At 49.6% G+C, this 19,180-nt stretch overlaps 1 protein-coding gene across 5 annotated transcripts in view; it reads right to left on the bottom strand.

Annotated features, from left to right (window-relative positions):
* Positions 1-4,004: 4,004 nt before the first annotated feature.
* The window catches only part of CATSPER4 (cation channel sperm associated 4), a 37,268-nt gene continuing 22,092 nt past the window's right edge, over positions 4,005-19,180 (bottom strand). For 4 of the 5 annotated variants that reach the window (XM_024105814.3, XM_065577158.1, XM_065577157.1 and 1 more), the window contains 8 exons: positions 17,640-17,741; positions 15,421-15,518; positions 11,825-11,945; positions 10,818-10,951; positions 9,878-10,070; positions 7,891-8,105; positions 6,470-6,632; positions 4,005-6,180 (listed from right to left, as the gene is read on the bottom strand). In XM_024105814.3, the coding sequence (XP_023961582.3) occupies positions 6,064-6,180; positions 6,470-6,632; positions 7,891-8,105; positions 9,878-10,070; positions 10,818-10,951; positions 11,825-11,945; positions 15,421-15,518; positions 17,640-17,741 (1,143 nt within the window). In that variant the 3' untranslated portion in view covers positions 4,005-6,063. The remainder of the gene's footprint in view (positions 6,181-6,469; positions 6,633-7,890; positions 8,106-9,877; positions 10,071-10,817; positions 10,952-11,824; positions 11,946-15,420; positions 15,519-17,639; positions 17,742-19,180) is intronic. The other variant, XM_065577159.1, reaches the window with a different exon arrangement.

The raw sequence follows: 19,180 nt of genomic DNA, 5'->3' as shown, positions 1-19,180 counted from the left end.
GAAGGATTTTTAGGGTTGTTTTAGCTTCAGGGGAACATAAAGGTTTGGCAAAGTGTGTGTCTAAAAAGCCTCTATTATGTATCATTTCAGTAAAGATGGAATAAATATTATTTCTATTACAGTAACATCTAGAGACCCAAACTGACATCTGTGCCCTAATGTACTGGGAGCTCTACAGACATGCTAAAAAAAAAAAAGTCCCTGCCTTAAAGTGTTTGGGAGCACAAACAGCGGGGGAAGTGACTTGCCTGAGGTCAGCAGCAGATGGAGGAATAGATCCCAAGTCTCTTGCTGCCTAAGCCTGTGCCCGAGACACTAGAGACACCAATTTCCCAGGAAGATGGATCAGCTGTGACTGAGGTATGGGCCAATGTCTCACCACTGCCCTCTACTGGCTGGCACTCAAAAATCTGCCCATTTGAAGTCATTTCACCCTGCACTGGCTGGGCCAGAAGGCAACATTTCAAACCCAAGTGCCTAAAACTGGTCTCCTAAATCCTAAACAGAAGACTGATTTGTAGAGGTCCCAGCCCCGCAGTGAGGTCAGGAGATCACCATCAAAGCTTCTGTTTAGATCACCATCAAAGCTTCTGCCCATTATGAGACAGCTAGATTTGACAAATTTGGCTATAAACTAGTGTAGCAAATGGAGAGTCTTGGTTAGTTCAAAGAGAAAAAGGCTTGTGTCCCCTCCCCAAACCAGGCCAGCGAATGGGACATTCTCTGTCCCCTCTGTCCGTGATCAAGCCAAATGTCATTACTCTCATTCCCATTCAGGTAGGGGGAATGGACCACTTTTCCACAGGCAGCTAGATTTCAAATTTGACTATCTTACGAGGTGTCATGATTGTCCCAAGTTTCAGACTGTGGTCTTCTTCGCGCCTGCCTGGACTGTAAGCTCTTTGGGGCACAGCCTGTCTCTTTGGCCTCGTCTACACAAGAAAATTAGGTTGGCATAACTATGTCACTCAGGGGTATGAAAAACCGAAGTCCTCGTGCAGCCAGCACTGGGTCATTGGAAAAATTAATCCATCATCCTAGCTCCTGGCTCTCAGGGAGATGGATTCCCTACACCAACGGCAGAACCCCTCCCATCACTGTAGGTCGTGTCTACAATGAAGGACGACAGCGTCTCTTGTTGTGTTGGAAGCCCTTTGTGTGTGTAGAGCACCTACTGCAATGAGGCCTGTGGCAGGGTGCCATCTTCAGAGCACACCCTCTTATGGCCCCGAACCCTCAGTTCCCTCCTAGGTCTCCCACCAATTTTTGCACAGTCCGGAGTACTTAAAACAACAGTCCCCTTTGTAGCGAGTCTAATTCTTCATAACCAAGTCCTTTCCACCATGATGTCTCTGCTGGAGTGAGGTCTTCCAACCATCCTCACCACTTGGAGACCAAAGTCAAACCAGCTCAGGCCTTTTCCCTCTGGGCTGGCAGAGGTAGGAAGTCCTTCTCCTGCTAGCAACTCTCTCGCTATGAAGGAAGAGGCAGATTATACCTGTCCTCTTTCCCAGAACTTGTCCTGTTGGCTGAGAGAGAGCAGAGCTTTGTCCCACCCTACAGCACAAGTCTCCTGGTCCCAGGCCCTTAAAGAAATAGAAACTTGGATTTTCCCCCAGACACTAGTACCCTGGGACCACTTTCTCTCTCCCAGCATCTGTTTTTGCCATTTCCTAGGCCCCTCAGCTGCTCTAGAACTTCCAGAACACAAGGTTCCAGAAGATCCCCACGATCCCTTATAGGGGACAATACACCATTACAGGGCCCTGATCTCGCCTGGAACCTCTAGACACTAATGTAATAGAAATAATAATCATGTTGCTGCTGTGATTGTCTAAAGGTATTATCTGCAGCCTGCTTGATAGCTTTGTGCCAGGGTGTCTCGTTTTGACTCTCCAGTTTTCAGTGGGTCTGATTCTGAACTCTTTGCAGTGTTGTTGTGATCGGGTTGGTTCCAGGATATTAGAGAGACAAGATCGGTGGGAAACATCTTGTATTTCTGAGTACATTTCCCAGGATGGAAGAAGAGCTCAGTGTCAGCTCAAAAGCTTGTCTCTCTCACCAACAGAAGTCCGTCCAATAAAAGAGATTCCTTCCCCCACCTTGTCTCTCTGATTCTGAACTGCTCTTATATGGTTAGGCCAAGATTTTCAAAGGAACAGGGGGGAGTTGAGTGTCTAACTCCCGTAGGTTTCTTTTAAAAGCTTAACCATAATTTTGCCCTCACTTTAAACTACATTAAAATGCCCGTGCCACCATCCACCTGAGACAGCAAGTCTGGGCCGAGATTCTGGATAATAACGTCGCCCCTTTGGCCCACAATGCCTTGCAGGGTCATTCCCAATAGGATGAAAAATGGCTGATAAGAATCAGGTCTATTCTTGGTGTGATCTTGTCCGTCTACAACAAAACTGTAACCAAAGCCTTGTTTCCTTGAATCCAACAACTGCAGGCAGGTTCCTTGCTCAGAAATCCCCAGGTCTACCGCTCCAGCAAGTACTGTGCTCAAGATTTTCCGTCCCCGCTCAGTTTCTTCTCATTCTCATACTCTCATCTCCTTCTCCTGGCTTTCCCTGCCAATACACATGCAAGCGTGCATCCAATACCCTAGCCAGGGAAACCCTTCAGCCCACATGGCTTAGCTCTGACCTGCCAACATGCGGCCTATTACCTTGGGCAGTAGCCCCTTCGACCCCAGCTATTTTTACTACACAAAGGGGTTTGATTGCTCCTTGTGTGGAGCCTGAAAGAAAGGGTATCCCCACTGGCTTCAGTGAGGTCTGTGATTGTCTTTGGGCTGGAGACCTCCCTCCTCCATTGGCATCTTACAGAATAAAACTCATTAAATGTAAGTAAAAATTCTAATACTCACATGTCAATCTGACAAATGTCCATCCAGTTTGACATCGAGATGTGATAGCTCTTCTCTCATCCTTCACTAACCCCGCCCACTCTGGCCGTCCATCTCCAAGCAAGTAGAGAATGGTTTGATGTGGCTGGAAAGCGTCTACACTTGGGACCATTAGCCTCCGATGTGCATAGGCTTGTTACCATTCTGTTCACTGTTTTCCCCACTGGAGTGCTACAGGACAAATGAGGAGAAGATTTCCATCCCGCGCAATAGCTCTTGAAAGGCAGGGGGCCTAGGGGTTAGGGGCTTTGTTAGACATTCGAGTGCGCTGCCATTCGTTGTGGATCTGGGTATTTCAGAGTAACGTTAGCACCGACTTCCTCACCCAACACCTGTGCAAAGCAGACTAGCAGATTGTGCATCTGTCGACGGCCGCATCACACAGAGGCCTGCAAGGTGCTGAACTTTTCAGGGTCAGGGGCTGGAGTGATCAATGTCTCTAATCTCCCACCCGCCTGGAACAACTCTGTGTTTGACTTAAGGGCCTGGCTACCGTGCTTGATTGCAGCTCATTAGACATACAGAAACTAGCTTTAATCTAGCTAGCATGAGCGCCAGTAGCTGTGACGCCGTGTCCGAAACCCACCCGAAGCCCTGGATAATTACTCACACGGCTAGCCCCCACAAAAGCCCGTGCTGCCCCGGTTCTGCTAGATTAAAGCTATTTTAGATATGTCTACACAAGCTGTGGTCATACTATGATGGGATCCCCGGGGTACAGCCTGGGACCGTGGGACTGCTGTGTCCCCTGAACTCTCTCCAGCCGGGGCTGTCTCTCACAATGCCTTGCTAGTGACCAGCAGCAAACCCCTCCAGGTGCTGTGATCACTCAGCACAACACCATGTGGAGCCCCACACCCAGCTGGATTGCATGAACGCTCCCAGAGCCACTCATGAATCACACAGAGAAAGGCACCAGAGCCAAATCCCCCCAGCTCCCAGCACTGTACCTCAGGAATATACCATCTTGTACTACTCAAGATGAGCAATGCAGACCTATTAATTGATTCACCACTTCATCACTGGAAAGTGGATATACACCAGCCTTCGCAAAACCTGAGCAGATTTGCCACACACTTCATACAAACTCACTGGTAAAGATAAACAGTTAAACAAATGTATTGACTACAAAAGATAGATTTGAAGTGACTATAAGTGTTAGACAGAAAGTCAGAGTTAGTTACCAAAAGAAAAGAAAATATAAGCATGCAGTCTAAACTCTTAACCCTATTAGACTTGGCAACATGTAGATTAAGCCGTTTTTCTCACCCCCTGGACATTGCCGTCCTTACTATACAGATCTGTCCCTTAAATCTGGGCCAGTCTCCAGTCTTGTTCAGTGTCCTTGTTGCTTGCAGCATAGGTGGGTGAAGGAGAAAGGCCCAGCATGTGGCAACTGTGTTCTGTTTTATAGCCTCAGTCCCATGAAGTTGGGGAGCACAAGGCCAGGCATGTCTGGGGGGCATTGCTGAGTCCCCAGGCAACGTTGAGCAATTTCCCTGGTGTGGCCTCATGCAGGTAGGTCATTGAATTGTAGCTCCCTTGGTGGACAATGGCTGGTGATGGGTTGTATCACCTTGCCCGGGCGTTGGTTACTTTCCTGGCTGTTCCCTCTGGGGAGCTAATATCTGGCTGCTTCCCCCAACTTACAGCATGTTTTAGTGACAACCATACAACACAATTCTCATAACTTCGTATGCATTAATGATACACATCTATGGATAGAGAAATGACTTTCAGCAGATCAGAGCCTTTACCCTGATACCTCACACGGCCTGCTTTATATGTAAGATCACGATTATATAAAAATGAGGAATATGGGGGTTACAGGACGCTCCCCCAAGCTATAGCATGTCACACATACCCTGTGACTGCAGTGTAGACATCCTTGAGACTCAAACACTGAACAAGGTGAAATGGGAACACAACGGCTTCAGAAGCACAGCTCAATGCTCTTTATTATGATCATTCATCCGAGACCAGCACAAGCGTCACAGCTGATCGACACAAGCCACGTATTTCTTGACGAGTATTAGTCTCAAATACGCTGGCATCCGCTACAGCTGCTTTCCCCCGACACTGCTCATTTTAATGCGAGGCTACAGGAGTGCTGGAGTCCAACGAACATGGGATCAGATACAGCTGAAGCACAGCAATTGCCTTCTGCACTTGGAGTCTGGAGAGCGCTGGGTGGGAAACGCAGAGGTGAGACGGAGCACCTCCTGGCTTTGGGAAGTCAAACGATCCCATCCAGGAGACACGTCAGCACCTCACTGGATTGTGTCCCTCACCGTCATGAGCAGCCAAGGTAGGGAACATGGTCCAGAACTTGATAATGGGTATTAAAAATGGGAAATAATGTCATCAGCCTTTTTCCACTCACTGCACAGGGCAGGGCCTGTGCAACTAGTCCTGGACTTCCAGGTAGCTGCCTGTCGGTAGAGTCTCAAGGAGGCATCAGCCAGGACAACGTGATGGACACATCTTCTGCTCCACCACACATTTTCCAGATTTAGACATTGCATCTGCTCCTGACGCTGCAAGAGAAGCCCCTTTTATGGGCACAAGCATGAACACCCAGTGCTTCATCCTGCATCCCTGCTCTTACCACCTGGACAGCTCTGTTCTCACCTGTGCAAAGGTACCCAAAGGTGATTTCCCCTGAGACTTACACAGACACATGCCCAGGGGCGCTGGGACAGAGGGTGGGAGCCGATGCTCTGACCACAGGCGCGGGCTGTGCAGCAACTCTTATTTCCCTGATGTTCTTTGCTTTGTGCTTTGGAGGCACCAAACCATGAATACTCTGACATGCTCTCCATCCACGAGACAGTCCAGGCCATATCCAAGTCATCCCAATGCACACAGCAAACATGACAGCCTTGGCATTAATCCAAGCCACCCCTGTCTCCTGCCACTCCTCCAGGTCTGGCTTTGTCCGTCTAGAAGCTGGTATTTCATGGCGCGTGCTCCTTGGAGCTCCGACCCCGCGTCCACACTCGCTCCTCGGCATCCCAAAGACAGAAGCGTCTCCTCAGCCAAGCAAATAAATCCGCCTCTGTTACAAAGGAAGCATTTACGCCGCAGCTCCACGGTTGCACGGTCCAGGGGAAGATTCCCACTCACAGCTCCATGGTCCCGCTCCGGCACGGCTAAGGAGGGACTGACTGGTTAAGAAGAGACTGGCGTCGGGCTTTCAAGAAGGCCATCTTCACTGCCCCCTTGTGGTACCCTGATGACGTGACATCCTGTGGGTCAATCATGTTCGCCTACCGAAGGGAGAAAGAACAAGGCTGATGAGCAAGGGCCAGTTCTACCCCGGCGCAGAAAACAGCTTTTACACCTGCAGCCCCTTGCCCTCCTCCAAGAGATTTGGGATCTCATGCTAGCTGCACATTTAGTGCAAAGGGGCCAAGGTACTTTCAACGGCAGCTGAAATCCGTCGGCGCTGGGGGCGCATAGCCCCTGAACAGGGAGTGAAATTCACCCCGGGGCAGAGAGACAGCACAAGGTGTAGGCACCACTGACACCAGCTGAGGCTCGGGCTCTATACTGTACCTTCTCCAGAGTCATCAGCGTGGACAGGATATCTCCAGACCTGCCAGCAGCCACCTCGTTGCTAAGCAGGCCGTCAGAGATGTTGGTGTTCTGGATGTTTCGCAGCACCCTCTCCTCCTCCTGTTCTTTATTGAACGCGATGGACCTCACCTCCTTGACTATTCTGTGGGGACCAAGTCAGGAAAGTAAGCAGTGAGCTTCTGACAGCAAGTACATTCACCCCCCCACGCCCCCAGTGCTTCTTCTGCAGCTCTGGGAACATCTGCTTCCACCCCCCAAATGGCCTTGTCTTCCATTCTCCCGTCCTCCAGGCAGTAGGGAGTGGGGCTTTAAGACAACCACTTCAGATTCTCCTTCCCCAGGAAACTGCACCACCACATGCCTCCCAGCTCTCTTTCCTGGACCCCATGACAGTAAGGTTCAACCATTAAAGCAGTATGGTCCTGAATCACAGCCCACTGAAATTGCTGGGCGTCTTTCCACCTGGCTTTGGGTCAGGCCATCTCCTTCCAAACTTCATTTCCCAAGCCAGACGCTGATGTGTTGTCCCCTCCATGCTATTAACACCAAGAACTGTCACCCAAGAAGTTCTGCTCCAGAGGCCCCAAGCCTACAAGCTCCCCTCATCAAGTCCTAGTCAGCCAGGGGGCTAGATAATTTAGGAGATAGCAGTGGGGCCCACCGCCTCTACCTTGCAGGTCTGCATCCGTCCTAGGTCAGGAGTGACAGGGATGCCTGTAGGACATGAACTTGGTGGTCTCAGCACAGGTTTAGTGGAGAAGGGTCCAAAACGAACAGTGACCAGCATGCTGTGGGCCCCTGTTGGTAGTTTCAGTGAAGGAGCCTAGGACTTGATGGACCGTGGAGGCTGAATGCCCTAGAGGTGATCCCCAAGGTAAGGCTGAGGCATGATGGCAGAGGGCAGCTTGGGGAAGCTGTACCTGTTCTGTTACTATATTCTTGCCCCAAGGTTACGATAGCCCATACCGCACTGCTGATAGCCCGTTCTTACACAGACAGCGAAACCACAAGCTGCTGTCATCCTCCAATTCTCTAATCATCCTAGGGCAAGGCTCTGAGCTTTGCCCTTTACCCACCAACTCTCTTCCCTGGGTTTCAAAGTCATGCTCTTCCACCAGTCCTCTCCTGCCACAGAACCCAAGCCATGGCACTTTCAAGGGTGTAACGTTAATACCTGAAGATCTGTCAACTGAGAGCCATGAGCCCCACCCAGCCACTCACAGGATCACGGACTCAGCTCTCCCACCACGGCACATAGGACTCCCTCTCTGGAGTCTGGGTGGCTGCATCTGCCCTGTGTTGCTTTGATGAAGTGAAATATAACTAAATTGACCCTGACCCTGCCCACCAGGGAGATCCCAAAGCCAGCACAGGAGAGGGGCGTGCGCGGAAGGACCTACGTGCTAAGCTCATCCCGGATCTCTTTGTATCGTTTCAGGTTCTCTTGAATCCCTTCCAAGATGAGACAGAAATCGTCACAGGTAGCTTCAGTCAGGTTGCCCAGGTTGCCGGAGATCAGCGGCATCTGGTGATGCGTCATGGGAGTATCCTGCATCACTGCTTTCAAATGCACCAAGTTCAGCTCCGGAGATGAGTTGTCATCCCCAACATCGAACTGAAGGAACATAAGAACGGCCAGACTGGGTCAGACCAAAGGTCCATCTAGCCCAGTATCCTGTCTTCCAACAGCGGTCAATGCCAGGTGCCCCAGAGGGAATGAACAGACCAGGGAATCATCAAGTGATCCATCCTCTGTTGCCCCTGGAATTTTCCAATAGAAAATGCAGTTTCCACAAACATCAACATTTTCCACAGGAAAATGTCGATTTTGCTGAAATTTTCCACAGGAAAATGTCAATTTTGCTGAAATTTTTTTGATTTTGTCTGGAAAAATCCAAGTTGGTTCAACCCCAATCAGAGTATTTCATTTGACTGAACTGACCCCAAATTTTTCTTTTCAAGCCAGCTGCAACATTAAACTGCACCTCCCTATTGTGGCGTATTCTCTCCAGCGGACTGGGCTCTTTGAGGGATGATAAGATGGACTCCCCTCTAAGCCAGCTGTGTGGTGCATCACAGGAATCACATGGTGCATCATCAGGCATTTAGTTCAGCCAGGGATCTGGCCAGTAGTGAAGAATGGGGGTATCAGGCGCCCGAAATATAAATCCCACGAAGCAATGCGCCACAATAGGGCACAGCAGTTTAATGTCAAACTGGCTCGAAATAAAGGGTTTTGAGTTAGTTCAACGAACCAAAATTAGACGTTTCTCTTTCAGCCGGCTGAAGTGTTTAATTTCGATTGACAATGTCAAGCGGTAATTTTTCAGAACATTTCACCCCGAGCAGAACGTCGGGGTTTCGACATGGCCTCGTGATTTGGGACTCAAGCAAATATTGGCATCTCGGCATTTCCCCGGGACAGAAATTCCGGAACTTGGCTCAGCTCTGCTTGGTACCTTTGTTGATGAGCTCAGAGAAGGGAGTGGGTGGCGCTCAACCACTGCCATGCTGTCATAAGGGCACTTCCTGGTTGAAATTAACCCCTGTGCAGGTTCCAGGCACCGAATGTCCCTAAGGGTATGTCTACGCTTAAAAAAAAAAAAAAGGACCCGGGGGAGCGAGTCTCAGAGCCTGGGTCAACTGACTCAAGCTTGCACTACAGGGCTAAAAACAGCTGTGTGTAGCTTTTCCCCCTCGGGCTGGACTCCACGTTCTGAAACCCAGTGAGGTGGGAGGGTTTCAAACCCAAACCTGGTCATCTATACTGCTATTTTTAGCCCCCTGGCACAAGCTCCGGGAGCCTGAGTCAGGTGACCCGGGCTCTGAGATTCGCTGCCGCTGGTCGTTTTTTCTTGTAGTGTAGACGTACCCTCAAGCCTCCAAAACAGATCTTCAGTGAAGTGCCTAGACCTCCTGTTGGCTCTCAGCACAGGAGTGCCATCCCCAATAGGAGACGGTAGTACAGCTGGTCAAAAAAGGGGCTCCCTGGTCAGATTACACCTCCCATGATGCACCACAGGCTCCCCTTTTGGAGAGAAGAGGCAGTGCGTCATGGGAGACGTAGTCTGGCTGGAGAGCCCAACCCATAGAAGTGAATGGGAACATACAGCAACGGAACTACAACTCCCATGAGGCACCACGGCAGCATTTCCAAATGTTGATTTTGGGGCATTTGTGTTTTGGTCTGTAGCTCACCCTAAAATACAGGATCTTTAAATTTTTTGAAGCTACAGTGCTTTGCTTTAATACTCTAGGGCCAGATCTTGAGGTTCTTCCTTCATCAATGTTCACGCAGTCCTTACTCAGGTATAACTCCTAGTGGGAGCAAAACCTGAGCAAAAGCCTCAGGATTCAGCCATCACACTGGCTGCGCCGGGCACTTACCTCCCGGTCCACGAACTTGTCGGGGTGGAGGAGCTGGTCTCTTTTCTGCTTCTCCTCAGCGTAGGCGAGCATTGTCTGCTCCAGGTTTGACGTCACCACGGCCACCAGCAGGTTGGTGCAGATAAAGGCCCCGCCCGTGATGAAGATGAAAAAGTAAAGGCTACCCCCTATTTTCAGGGCGATCCCCTCTTCCCTGATGGAGATAGAAGGAATTCATTCATGGGGATGAGCAGCAGGGAGACTCTGCAAAACCTTCCTGTAAAGTCTTCAGAGACTTATGAAGAGGGGAACCCCACCCATCCCCCCTCTGTGCCCCAAATCAGGAGAAGGGGAGCAGTCCTGCCAATCTCCCTCTGAGCCCCAAGTAGGGGGAACCTCCCCCATTTCCCTCTCACCCCCCCTTATGGAAGGAAAAGCAGGCCATCCAAGGTCCCGCATGGGGGTCAGACTTCCCACTTCTCGGATTACAATTAAAGACCCTCTCAAATTGGCTTGAAATAATTAGGACAAAGGAAAGGGTTTGATCGCAGAGGCTTGCTTGTGTCTAAGTAACAATCCACCGCCATGGGTCACCAGCAGAGCCTGAACACCAAATCTCTAGCATGAACGGCATCAGTTTCTACCACCTGAGCTAAAGGAGGGACGTTGTTAGGTGGTACTTGTAGTAGGCTCTTATCCTCCGAGATGAAAGGAGCCCAAAGACCCACACTCGCTCTCCTAGCATGGATTACATTACCTGCTCATGGGTGTGTTCGTGTGCACGCATTAGCTATCTCTGGGTGTGTCTGTGCATTGCGGGGAGGAGGAGAGCATTGTGCTGTTTGCGTGTGCATGTGTGTCAGTTGGGGTGCGCTCCTCTTGCAAGAGTATGCTGTTGGGGGGGGCTTGTTTCCCTATGCTGGATGTGGGGGTGCGTCTGAAACCTAACAGGTTCACTCACTCAAAGATCTTATATATGTTCATCCATCCGTCCTGCGTGAGGCAGATGAAGAGCGAATACAAAGATGCCCCTAGATTTCCAAAGTGCATCGGGACCAGATTTCCAAAGAGTGTCACTCCAAACACTGAAAAGACCTGCAAAGAGACAGCGCTGGCCGGAAGCTCTGGCCAGCTCCCGCCCAAGACCCACGGTCAGCCTCAGCCAGCTAAAATGAGCAGCCGCATCTCCCCAAATCTACCATAAAACAAACCCCTCGCAGACTACGGCTTGGAAGCAGGTGGGCGCTTCCGGAACTAGGTTCCTCTTTCTCTCTCTCCTTGAACTCTGTGCTTGTTCTAGGAGGATCCACACCCTTTCACCATCCAGCTGGTACCTTGTTCTACACCCAGTAGAGTCCAAAGGCAGCTCAGAGATCCCTAACCAGATCTCCCCATAGGCGCCGACTCCGTGGGTGCTCCAGGGCTGGAGCACCCATGGAAAAAAATTAGTGGGTGCTTAGCACCCACCGGCAGTCAGCTCCCCCTTCCCCTCCAGTGCCTCCCACTCCCCGCCCACCAATCAACTCCTCCCCCTCCCTCCCGGCACCTCCCGCCTGCCGCGATCAGCTATTCCGGGGCATGCAGGAGGCGCTGGGAGGGAAGAGGGGATGGGACGGAACTGGGTGGGAAGAGGTGGGGCGGGGCTTGGGGGAAGGGGTGGAGCAGGGGCGGGGCCTGGGGGTGGAGCAGGGGCGGGGCACCTCTGGGGCAAGGAGGAAGACAGCTCCTGTGGATCTCCCGTTTACTCCTCCAGGTTACGATGAAGGCTCTCTGAGGCCGTTCACAAACGAGCCAGCTCCCACTGCTGTTTGTGAGAAGGCCTACTGTGGAGGGGAAAGGAACAGGGGGAAGTGGAACGAAAGGAGAAGAGGAACGACATAGAGGAGAAGAAGGGAAGTGGAAAGGGAAGGAAGGAGGGAGAACTCAAGTTTTATACCGCGCCCCACCCAAAGGGCTTGACTGTCTCACCAGCATGATGACAAAGAGCAGGGCCATGATATTGGCCATGTCTGGGATGGACTGTAGGATCACCCGGATCATCCTGGCCAACCCGTTGACCAGCGTGCAGACCTGCATCAGCCTCATCACCCTGAGAGAGACAGAGGAGCATGAGCAGCTTGCGCCAGGAGGGAGATGATGCCAGGCCCACGTGACTTGGAAGAAAAACCGTTCGAAGAATCTTTCGGGGCTCCCAGACTCCAAGCAGCTCCTCCCACTGCTCAGCCCAGCAAGGACAGCCTAGCTCCACACCGGCGTGAGAGCAGAAATCTGCTAGCCAGGATTTCTGGATTCCACGCCCAGCTCTGCCACTAAGGCCCGGTCGACACTCAAAAGTTAAGTCGACCTGCTACGTCGCTCAGGGGTGTGAAAAATCCACACCCCTGAGCGACGCAGTTAAGCCGACCTAACCCCTGGTGTAGACAGCGCTAGATCGATGGAAGAATTCTTCCCTTAACCTGGCTACCGCCTCAGGCAGGTGGATTAATTCCAGTGACAGTAATGAATCCTCCTGTCACGGTAGCAAGTGGCTATGCTGAAGCATTGCAGCTGGGCCGTTGTAGCGTTTCAAGTGTAGCCTCAACCAAATTTACTGTGGGACCTGGACAAGTCAATAGGCCAACGTTTCCACGAGGGGACTCCAAGTTTGCTTTAGACACCGGGACTCGCAGTGCGGTGCTGGAGTTGCTGTGCCCGTTGTGAAAGTAGAATGAATTATACCGTAAAAGTAAAATGGATTAAAGAAATGCTGTATGTTCCTTTAAACAGGAATGAGGAATGTTGAGATAAAGTTGACAGGAAGAGAAACATTAAGGTATTGAACAATGGATCCACTTAAGCTGATGGTGGGACATTAACAGGAGATCGGTAAGAGTTAATAAGGAAATAAGATATGTGTGTCTAGCCCCACATAAACGTATCAGTTCTGCTCCCTTTGTCATCTTGTTAAGTTCGCGCCCGTTTTATCTGTATAAATAAGATAGTTTGGGCCTTGCATGGCACTCACATTATCTGGGTGTATTAGCAGAGCGCTTTTGCTAATAAACAGAGAGGTCTGACAAATTGTGAGTCCTGAGTCTGACTTTGACACCGTGATCATTTTCTTTTTGAGACCCACTTTGGTCTGGAGGGAGCGTAGGGTCCAATACTGGAACTCGGCTAGAACTGGGCAGGAAACGTTTTTCCTCTCTGGCTAATATTTTCAAGAGTTCCAAACTTTGTCCCATATCAAATCGGGATGAAACGTTGAAAACTCACCAATATTTGCAAAATGAAGAAACATTTTTTTTCCCACATTGGGTCAATCAAAACCTTTTTTTCCAATCATTTTGAAATAATTGGTTTTGATTTCAACCTTTTCTTTCCACCTCCTCTCTTTTTAAACTTTTCTTTCGGTCTAATGAGCTTAAATTCTGAAACAAAATGCTGTTCTGAACCAGAAAACTGGGCGTTTTCTTTCCGAAAACATTGAAACGAAACATTTGGACAATTCTGAAACGTTTCCTCAACAGTTTTATCAAGTCAGGAGATTCGCCAAACCCAGCCCTGTTTTGCAAACAGTTTCTGTCCTGACAAATTGGCCTGTTTTCCATTTTTCAAAAACAATTTGCCACTGACTGGCTGTGCGACTCTGGGCAAGTTACTTCCTCGCTGTGTGCCTCGGTTTCCCTTCCCACCTTTTGTCTGACTTGTCTGTTTAGACTGTAAGCTTTTTGGGGCAGGGACTGTCTCAGAGGTGTGACCGCAGCATAGTAGACATACCAGGGCTAGCTTTGATTTAGCTATTTTCAGTAACAATAGCAGTGAATTGGCAACAGCACAGGTAATACTATGGGCTAGCCATTTGACTACATTTCCAAGGTCCTGAGTAGCAGTGTATAAACCAGTGGTTCTCAAACTTTTGTACTGGTGACCCCTTTCATGCAGCAAGCCTCTGAGTGCGACCCCCCCTTATAAATTAAAAACACTTTTTTATATATTTAACACCATTATAAATGCTGGAGTCAAAGCGGGGTTTGGGGTGGAGGCTGACAGCTCGCAACCCCCCAGGTAATAACCTGGCGACCCCCAGTTTGAGAACCCCTGCTGCAGCATCATTGCTGTTGTTACTGGAGGTAGCTAGATCTAATGAATATAAGTGTTGGGAAGTTAGGTTAAGTATTCTGCTCTTCCCACAATGCTGTTCACCCACGTCAGGTATCTCGCAACACTTTGCAAGCGAAAGTCCGCTTTGGCATTAGAAAATAGGAAACCTGTCAAAGGCAAAATGCTTTAATGTTCTGCCTGGTTCGAGCTGGGGAAGTACCTTCACAGACCAATGCCAAAGCAAAGAGAAGGAAAGTACAGAACGGCAAGTTAAGGAACAGGGTGGGTTGGATTTTAGTGACGTGTAAAAAGTTTTGCAACTTGGAAAATTGTCCTTTAAATGCTATTAGCTGAAACGCATATCTTGGAAGCACACCGGCTGTGGAAGGTGAACATTTAATAAAAATAGATGGAGATATATCTATCTCATAGAACTGGAAGGGACCCTGAAAGTTCATTGAGTCCAGCCCCCTGCCTTCACTAGCAGGACCAAGTACTGATTTTGCCCCACATCCCTAGGTGGCCCCCTCAAGGAGGGAACTCACAACCCTGGATTTAGCAGGCCAATGCGCAAACCACTGAGCTATCCCTCCCCTCCCCTGCAAGGATTTGCTTTCTGGCAGGAGGGCACGTGTCTCTCCTTTCCATATTGTACTGTTTTTCTTGAGACAAGAAATTCGGCGAAGTTTGGCTATTTGGACTCTTGAACATTTTTAAGAACAAAACGGGTGTGTAGTCAAACAATTGGGTCCACCTTTGAGCCATGCTGCAGCTATACCTCTAACTCAGGGGTCTCAAAGTCCTGGCCCGTGGGCCATCTGCGGCCCGAGAAACTCCCCACTACGGCCTGCGGAGGAGAGACACATGCAGACCCGCTGCCAGCCAGGTCTGCTGCAGGCTCCGCCCCCTGCAGCTCCGATTGGTCGGGGGAGAGGGACAGAGATACCATCACTAGTCGCCGGGCAGTGTCAGCCATGGAGGCAGCATGACTTTTTTCCCCCACAATGAATATAAACAAATCAAAATACCGAACACAACTATTTGTTGCACACCTTGCTGCAATCCTGAAGGTTTCAACTGCTCAGTCACGGAGGCCAAACATCAACAAACTGACAGAACTGAAGCGTTGCCAGGTGTCTGGCCAACACTAAACACACTCTGGCAGGTGAAGAATTGTATAAAGTTGTCGGACCGTTTTATTATTTCTAAGACATTCGAAATAAAAAATACAATATCCACATTGTCTTTTCTGAAAACCATCTTCAGGGACATTATTGGCCCACTGGGAGGATTTGAGGACTGGCCCTGGCCCGAAGGTAAATTGAGTTTGAGACCCCTGCTCTAACTGCAGTGTAGACGCACCCTAGGAATATGTGCAGCGCGTCGCGGAAGGGGGCCTGATCTGTGTTTTACCAAGAGCTTGTCAACCAACAAATAATACCAGCATGACAAGCTTTAAGACAAAGTAGCCCTTTCCCTACCTGAGGACCCAGAAAATTTTTTGGTTGTTCAGCACAGGGATGAAAGGCCCCACGCAGAGATATGCCACGATAAAAAAATTGACGACGTTCCAACCGTCCTGCGGAAGAGAAAACCCCACCCTGAGAAGCAGAGGACAAGCGTTCAAAGCAGGGCTGGTCAGCACAGGCCAATGAAACTGTAAGCTCCGGGGGCAGGGACTGTATTTTTGCACAGCACTTCGCACAACGGGGCCTTGAGCCCAGATTGGGGCCTCTAGGAGCTACCGTAATACATATAATAGACGGTAATAATGAAAGAACGGAGGGAGGGGGTGTATCTCAGCTTGAAACCTGCCAATAAGAAAGGCCAGATCCTTAGCGGGTGTGAATCAGCATCGCGCCATTGAAATCAATGGGACAATTCTGTCTTATACCAGCTGAAGATCTGGCCCATAAAAACATCTCTGAAATCTGACTTTACCACTCACCGCCAGATCAAGAATGTGAAGGATTTTACATTCTATTCCCAGCTCAGTCGTAGTCTTACTACGTGATGTTGGACAGGACACTTACTCTCGCTGGGCCTCAGTTTCCCCGGTTGTTAAATGAGGTTAGTGCTCCTTACCCACCTTTCAGTATTCTGAGGTCCGATGGATGAAAAATATGCAGAGCCGGATTCTCTGCTGTCCTACACCTGATGGAGTCCTTTACGTCAGTGCCAAGTGGATGTGCGACACCACTGACGCCGAGTGATAGTGCTGCCACACCCACTTTGCACTCCACAAACGATTACACAAGGTGCTGGACCATGGAGAATTGGGCCCTAGGTAAGTAAGGCCTTGGCTACACTTACCCGGTAGTTCGGCGGCGAGCGATCGAACTTCTGGGTTCGACTTATCGCGTCTAGTCTGGACGCGATAAGTCGAACCCGGAAGTGCTCGCCGTCGACTGCGGTACTCCAGCTCGGCGAGAGGAGTACCGCGGAGTTGACGGGGGAGCCTGCCTGCCGAGTGTGGACCAAGGTAAGTTCAAACTAAGGTACTTCGAACTTCAGCTACGTTATTCACGTAGCTGAAGTTCCGTACCTTAGTTCGAATTAGGGGGTTAGTGTAGACCTGGCCTAAGTGTCTAGCTTTGAAACCTGGACTGGTTTTGTTTCGTTTAAAGCCAATTCTATTCCAGAAGGCCCTTGGCATGGCCCAGAGACGTTATTCATGGTTCCACACAGATACGAATAGCCCGTCAAGTATGCTTTTAGTCATTTAACTCTGAAAATCAATGGTAACATTCCCACTGACTTTAAGAGGAGAAGGAGCAGGCCCTTAATCTGTATTTAGATGCAAAGCATCTAAAACATATGCTCTCTATTATAATCAAGTAATAATCTGGCATATACTTAGTGCTTAGATTGTTCCTTTCATCCCAAAGCATAATTAAGCCCCTTTGTTATAGATAAGGATTATTAGACCCAGACAGGGAAACTGAGTCACAGAGAGGCAAAGTAACTTGTCCAAGGTCCGAGTGATTTGATAACCAAGAGTTGAACCCAGGAGTCCTCATTCCCAATTGGCCGCTTTAACCTCTGGACAGCACGTCCCCTGCTTTGGATACTTTGATTGATAGACCTGATCCAATCAAATATAGGGCGTTGGTTATTTTTGGCCTCTTAACAAAGATCATGGACTGCAGCCGGCAGACTTTGTGCAGCAGCGGCAGGGGGTCCGGGACTGCCAAAGCTGGAGGGAGCAGGCTAGGGAGCGATGTGGCAACCCGGGGGCTCAGGGAGGAGGCGGCTCTGGGCTGGCAGGGGGGGCGTGGGCGGGCAGTGATGTGGGGTGTGGCGGAGGGAGGCGGCGGGGCCCGCGGTTGCAGAGGACGCCCGCAGAGGTAGGTGCTAACGTGGCTGCGAGCAGCCTGTCCCCCCGCCGGGAGCAAGAGTGTAAAAAAAAATTGGGGGGCACCACTTTTTGGCACCCCCAAATCTTGGCACCCTAGGCAGCCGCCTAGTTCACCTAGTGGTTACACCAGCCCTGCACGTTGCGGAACGGTGAGACCTATGCAAAGTCTGGCGGGGCAGCTTGGATAAGAGGAACAATTGGAGGAACAACATTGTAGGCTTTGGAGAGGGGCCTGGAAGAGTTGCAATGGGACCCTGGGAATGGGAATGGAGCAATAGAATAACAGGAAAGTGGCTAATGGCCAGGAAATATTGGCTCTAACTGGCCGTGCTTAGCGCTCACCTTCCAGTACATCCGGAATCCATAGTACCAGTTGAGAAGCACCTCACAGGTAAGGACAGTCAAGACAACGTTATCTATGGCAGAGAACAACCCGTAGTATTTCTACAATAGAAAATAGAAGAAAAAACAAACTCAGCCATGTCCCCTGGGGACTCTGCTTGTGTCTTGCTCACACTGTTCAACTGCGATCAAAACCAAAATCAGTCCTAGCTCTAGGTGAGGGGGCAGTTTCAGTTCAGCAAAGCGCTTAGGGGTGGGTGAATTCAATGGGGTTTACCCCCATACTGAAATTTCAGCACACACGTAAGTGCTTTGCTGAATAGGGAGGCGATTACTTACGTGCTTAAGTGGCTGGCTGAATGGGGGCTAGGAGGAGGGACGTGGACAGAGGGGTGGGGATAATGGACAGAAGGAGAAAAGGTATAATGGAGAGACAAAGAAAAGTGCTGCAGTCTGCTGAAGAAAAAGTAATAGTAAAAGGAGGGGGCAAGAAAAAAAGACAGGTGAGGAAAAACCTCTGGGGATAGGAAAGACAATCGATTAATTTTAAAAAAAGAAAAGAAATCACAGAACGAGTAAGAGGGTCAAAACAACTTTTTTTTTCTGTGAAAAACTTTGATTTTTTTTGGCAGAAATTCAAATGCCGAAATATTTGGGCTGAAAACTAAAATATTTGTGTTTGGAAATACTGCTATGTTGCCTCATGGTAGTTGTAGTTTCAGTGTCTCATGCTCCCATTTCTCCTCTATGGGACAGGTTCCTTGGTCAGACTACAGCTCCCATGATGCACCACAGTCTCCTCTCTTGGGGAGAGGAAGCAGTGCATCATGGGAGTGCCTGGCCATGATACATCATGAGAGATGTAGTCCAGCCAGAGAGAGCTTGGCCTATAGAGAAGAATGCGGATATGAGGAAACTGAATACTCAAGGAGATGACTGAGGAGATATCTGAGCCATTAGCGATTCATGAAAGTCAGGTGAGATTCCAGAGGACTAGAAAAAGACAAATATAGTGTCCATCTATAAAAAGGGGAATAAGGACAACCTGGGGAATTACAGACCAGTCAGCTTAACTTCAGTAACCAGAAAGATAATGAAGCAAATAATTAAGAAAACAATTTGCAGACACCTAGAAGATAATAAGGTGACAAGTAACAATTAGCATGGATTTGTCTAGAACTGAATATGGGGGGTGGGGGAACATTCACAGTGAAATCTACTCAGCGGTGGAATCATCTTCCATTCCATGTCTGTATCGCATCTAGCACAAAGGGGCCCTGACCCTGGATTGGGGGTTCCTTGGTGCTGCCTCAATACAAATATATTTTCATAAACGAATTAAACGATCTACTTGCAGGTGCTCAGAAAATTCATCCAGTCCTCAAAGAGGCAGGGCCGGCTCTGGCTTTTTGGCCGCCCCAAGCAAAAAAAAACAAAAAACGGGGCGGCCAGAACGGCAAAGAAAAAAAAAAACAACTTGCGGCGCGGCTGGAGCACGGGTGCGGGGGGGGGGGGGAGGGGGCGGAAGTGGGCGGGAGAGA

Source organism: Chrysemys picta, chromosome 23 (genome assembly GCF_011386835.1).
Source record: "Chrysemys picta bellii isolate R12L10 chromosome 23, ASM1138683v2, whole genome shotgun sequence".
NCBI classification, from domain to species: domain Eukaryota; kingdom Metazoa; phylum Chordata; order Testudines; family Emydidae; genus Chrysemys; species Chrysemys picta.
Note: the sequence above shows the minus strand (reverse complement) of the source record. Positions and strands in the feature narration are given on the sequence as shown.